The sequence below is a fragment of the Oncorhynchus keta genome, chromosome 19 (assembly GCF_023373465.1).
Source record: "Oncorhynchus keta strain PuntledgeMale-10-30-2019 chromosome 19, Oket_V2, whole genome shotgun sequence".
Lineage (NCBI taxonomy): Eukaryota > Metazoa > Chordata > Actinopteri > Salmoniformes > Salmonidae > Oncorhynchus > Oncorhynchus keta.
Window position 1 is genome coordinate 13299389 of NC_068439.1, and position 5000 is coordinate 13304388.

General features: G+C 46.8%; 1 protein-coding gene across 4 annotated transcripts in view; it reads left to right on the plus strand.

The window, feature by feature from the left end:
• Window positions 1-5000, plus strand: part of LOC118378553 (phosphoprotein associated with glycosphingolipid-enriched microdomains 1-like) — a 106972-nt gene that overhangs the window by 94774 nt on the left and 7198 nt on the right. For all 4 annotated transcript variants that reach the window (XM_052469658.1, XM_052469657.1, XM_052469659.1 and 1 more), the window contains 3 exons: window positions 2313-2415; window positions 3015-3202; window positions 3330-3827. In XM_052469658.1, coding sequence (XP_052325618.1) covers window positions 2313-2415; window positions 3015-3202; window positions 3330-3827 — 789 coding nt within the window. The remainder of the gene's footprint in view (window positions 1-2312; window positions 2416-3014; window positions 3203-3329; window positions 3828-5000) is intronic.

Below are 5000 nucleotides of genomic sequence, written 5' to 3' on the forward strand. Positions count from 1 at the left end.
ACCATAATGAGCATTAGCTATGGTAAAGACTAAATTACACTCACAAGTTGTGTTTAAGTGAGATAAATAGCTCTCTTTAGAAAGACACTGACATCGTCCTTACATTCTAATTACTTGCTGTCACACACACAAACAGTCGTTGCTCAAACCCCCTGGGGACGTGGCAACCTTTTTTATCTCATACTTACAGTATCTGGAGACATTTAGGCTGTAGGGTCGGGCCTCGCCTGTGAAGTTATGGAGGAGGACTTCACTTTAACCACAGACTGGCAGGTTGAATTGGGTCTTTGTCTTCTCCTCAGCAGACTGACCCCTTGTGTCTCCAGTCTATAGGAATGACATCGGATTCAGTCATTATCAGACACAGCCACCAGGTGGTGGTGTAGAGCTAATGGTTACGTCCTCTCTGTCCTTTGGTTTTCATGTCAGTGAGGTGCCTGACAAACAATGTAAAGACCTGCAGTGTGGCTCAATGCCCATTTCTCCCATCACAATGTGCTGATGTTCATAGGAATTGAGGTGTAATTGTGTAAAGGTATTATATTTGACCACAGCCTCTCAGCATGAGGAGTAGGATGCCACTGATCTAATGTACAGTACTAGTCAAAAGTGTGGACACACCTACTCGTTCCAGGGTTTTTCTTTATTTGTACTTTTCTATACATTGTAGAATAATAGTGAAGACATCAAAACTATGAAATAACACATATGGAATCATGTAGTAACCAAAATAAGTGTTAAACAAAATATTTGTCATATTCTTCAAAGTAGCCACCCTTTGCACTAATGACAGCTTTGCAAACTCTTGGCATTCTCTCAACCAGCTTCATGAGGTAGTCACCTGGAATGCATTTCAATTAACAGGTGGGCCATGTTAAAAGTTAATTTGTGGAATTTCCTTTCTACTTAATGTGTTTGAGCCAATCAGTTGTGTTGTGACAAGGTAGGATGGGTATACAGAAGAGCCCTATTTGGTAAAAGACCGAGTCCATATTATGACAACAATAGCTCAAATAAGCAAAGAGAAATGACAATCCATCAGTACTTTAAGACATGAAGGTCAGTCAATCTGGAACATTTCAAGTGCAGTCTCAAAAACCATCCAGCTCTATGATGAAACTGGCTCTCATGAGGACGGCTACAGGAAAGGAAGACCCAGAGTTACGTCTGCTGCTGAGGATAAGTTCATTAGAGTTACCAGCCTCAGGTTTCAGCCTAAATAAGTGTTTTACAGAGTTCAAGTACAGACACATCTAAACATCAACTATTCAAAGGAGCCAGCATGAATCAGGAATTCAGGGTCGAACTGCTGCAAAGAAACCACTACTAAAGGACACCAATAAGAAGAAGACACTTGCTTGGGCCAAGAAACACAAGCAATGGACATTAGACCGTTGGAAATCTTTCCTTTGGCCCGATGAGTCCAAATTTGAGATTTTTGGTTCGAACCGCCGTGTCTTTGTGAGACGCAGAGTAGGTGAACGGATGATCTCTGCATGTGTGGTTCCCATCGTGAAGCATGGAGGAGCAGGTGTGATGGTGTGGGACTGCTTTTCTGGTGACACTGTCTGTAATTTATTTACAATTCAAGGCACACTTAACCAGCATGGCTACCACAGCATTCTGCAGAGATGTGTCATTTCATCAGGTTTGCACTTAGTGGGACTATCATTTGTTTTTCAACAGGACAATGACCCAACACATCCAGGCTGGGTAAGGGTTATTTGACCAAGAAGGAGAGTGATGCATCAGATTACCTGGCCTCCACAATCACCCGACCTCAACCCAATTGAGATGGTTTGGGATGAGTTGGACTGCAGAGTGTAGGAAAAGCAGCCAACAAGTGCTCAGCATATGTGGGAACTCCTTCAAGACTGTTGGAAAAACCTTCAAGGTGAATCTGGTTGAGAGAATGCCAAGAGTGTGCAAAGCTGTCATCAAGGCAAAGGGGGGCTACTTTGAAGAATCTATAATATATTTTGATATGTTTAACACTTCTTTTGGTTACTACATGATTCCATATGTTATTTCATTGTGTTGAAGTCTTCACTATTATTCTACAATGTAGAAAATAGTACAAATAAAGAAATACCCTTGAATGAGTAGGTGTGTCCAAACTTTTGACTGGTACTATATATATAATGTATATGACTCCACTTATCCAAAGTGACTTATAGTACAGCGTGTGGATATATTTGTAGTATGTGTATTTACTGAACCACACAGGACCACACAGGGTAAAACTGATCCTAGACCTGTGTTTATAATAAGCCACATATCCCCATCCTAACCCAGTCTTTGTCGTTCTATAGGTGTCTGAGAGAGAGACATTTACCGGTAGTCAGTCTGTGGACAGCCCAGGGACTGACCTATTGGTGAGCAGCTCACACAACGGCCCACTAACCAGTGGTACAGGTAACACACACACACACACACGACGACCGCTTCTACATGTGTTGTTTATTGTTTGTTGTCATTTCATTCATGACTTTTTAAAATAGTGTAATATTCATTAGGAATACAGACCATCTACATTTAGCCTATTCTTTACTTTACTTACTTGGCTATTCCTTTTGATTTCAACACCTGTGGCAGTCTAATCCACGAGGCATGTTCCACTTACGGTCTGGTAACAGTTATGTGTTGTTGCCCGCTCCCCTGTTGGTCGCCATGCCAAATGATAGGCCCGCTGGCATGACAACCAACGTTAAAGGAGTTTAACAAGGTACAAATTAGATCTGTGAACGAACAGTCCAAATTGTCCACTGCAGCTTTCAAAGATGCAATGTTGTTGTTTAAGATTGAGGCTCCCCATACTCAAACTCTCTCTCTCTGTTAACCAAGCATAACCACCCACACACATCATCTCTTTTCCCTTTGTCGTGTCCAATTCAATTAAATCCAACCCAACTCAACTCAACAAAATTCAATCCAACCCAACTCAACTCAACTCAACAAAATTCAATTCAATTCAATTGAACTCAACTCAAATGTATTCATCCATCGTCTCCCAGTGTTGACAGACACCCAGGACATTAGTCCCCAGCCCTCTGAGGAGATGCTGTCCAGTCAGTCCGAGTTGCGGAGCTCCAAGTGTCCCCAGGACCGCGAGCTGCCCAGCATCCCACCCAACAGCACCCTGGAGGGGATGGGATGTTCCAGCGGACCCCTTCTCCCTCCCTCTGGAGACGGCACCTACGAGGTATTAGGGATTTGTTGTTGTTGATGTTATTATCTATTTATTTGACTTGTGTTTGTACGGTTGTACTGTATGGACCCAGGAAGACTAGTCCTAATGTAGTGACGGCTGTCTGAATCAACTAAACTAGGTGGTGAAGGAGAGAGGTGGCGACTTAACGGCGTCCCGGGATGTGAGCGTTGAAGACTCCCTGTACGAGACGGTCAAAGAGCTGAAGGACCATCCAGGGAGCCTGGCTGCAGGTCTCCTCAATGGAGACGGTACTATGTCCCCCCTCAGCCCTGATGACAATGAAATTTCCCACCACCACAACCACCTCCCACCTCCCAACAACCCTCCAGCCCTCCACAACGGCCACCTCAGCCCTGGCTCCCCAGAGCGGGGGCCCCTGTGCGCAGGAGTGGAGTACGCCTCGGTGGATCTGAACAAGAAGAGCCGTTACAGTGCAGACCTGGAGGCCAGGCGCTCAGCCACCATCACTGCTGCTGTGAGCCCCATAGAGGAGCCCGAGGAGGAGGACAAACCCCCGCCTGTACCTGACAAGGTGCTGGATGAGAACGACAACCAGCCAACCATGATGGACGCAGGAGCGGTGGTGGTACTGGGGGCCGCGCTGCAGAACGGAGAGGTGAGGATCGTGTTTATCTATGTTTGTGAAGGAGAATACAGTACTTATAGCTGTGAGTTAGTAGAAAGACAGCTCAACTGATTCCTGACTAGATGTGTTGATTCAGCTGTGAGTTAGAGTAGAAAGACAGCTCAACTGATTCCTGACTAGATGTGTTGATTCAGCTGTGAGTTAGAGTAGAAAGTTAGAGTAGAAAGCAGAACAATGGGAAGAGCGTCTCTCCGTCTCTCTCTGTCTGATCGGCATTATGAGGTAGAGAGAAAGAGCAGAGAGAGGAAGAGAGAGAGCGAAGGAAGAGATGGAGATGGAGAGAGAGAGTGAACAGTGCCATAAAAATTAAGAGGAGGAGAATAGGTTGAAGAGTTGTAGTACTGGAGTCCAGTCCCAAGACCTCATATTGAGACCACATATTGAGACCACATATTGAGACCACAGATTGAGACCACATATTGAGTGTCTTGGTCTTGTCTTTTAGCAGGGGAGACTGGGGGAAGGGTTTGTGAGTCGTACGCTGTCTAAGGGGAGACTGGGGGAAGGGTTTGTGAGTCGCACGCTGTCTAAGGGGAGACTGGGGGAAGGGTTTGTGAGTCGCACGCTGTCTAAGGGGAGACTGGGAGAAGGGTTTGTGAGTCGCACACTGTCTAAGGGGAGACTGGGGGAAGGGTTAGTGAGTCGCACGCTGTCTAAGGGGAGACTGGGGGAAGGGTTAGTGAGTCGCACGCTGTCTAAGGGGAGACTGGGGGAAGGGTTTGTGAGTCGCACACTGTCTAAGGGGAGACTGGGGGAAGGGTTTGTGAGTCGCACGCTGTCTAAGGGAGACTGGGGGGGGAAGGGTTAAGGGGAGACTGAGTCGCACGCTGTCTAAGGGGAGACTGGGGGAAGGGTTAGTGAGTGCACGCTGTCTAAGGGGAGACTGGGGGAAGGGTTAGTGAGTCGCACGCTGTCTAAGGGGAGACTCGCACGTCTAAGGGAGACTGGGGGAAGGGGGAAGCACGCTGTCTAAGGGGAGACTGGGGGAAGGGTTAGTGAGTCGCACGCTGTCTAAGGGAGACACTGGGGGAAGGGTTAGTGAGTCCCACGCTGTCTAACGCTGGGAGACTGGGGGAAGGGTTAGTGAGTCGCACGCTGTCTAAGGGAGACTGGGGGAAGGGGGAGACGCTGGGGAGACTGGGG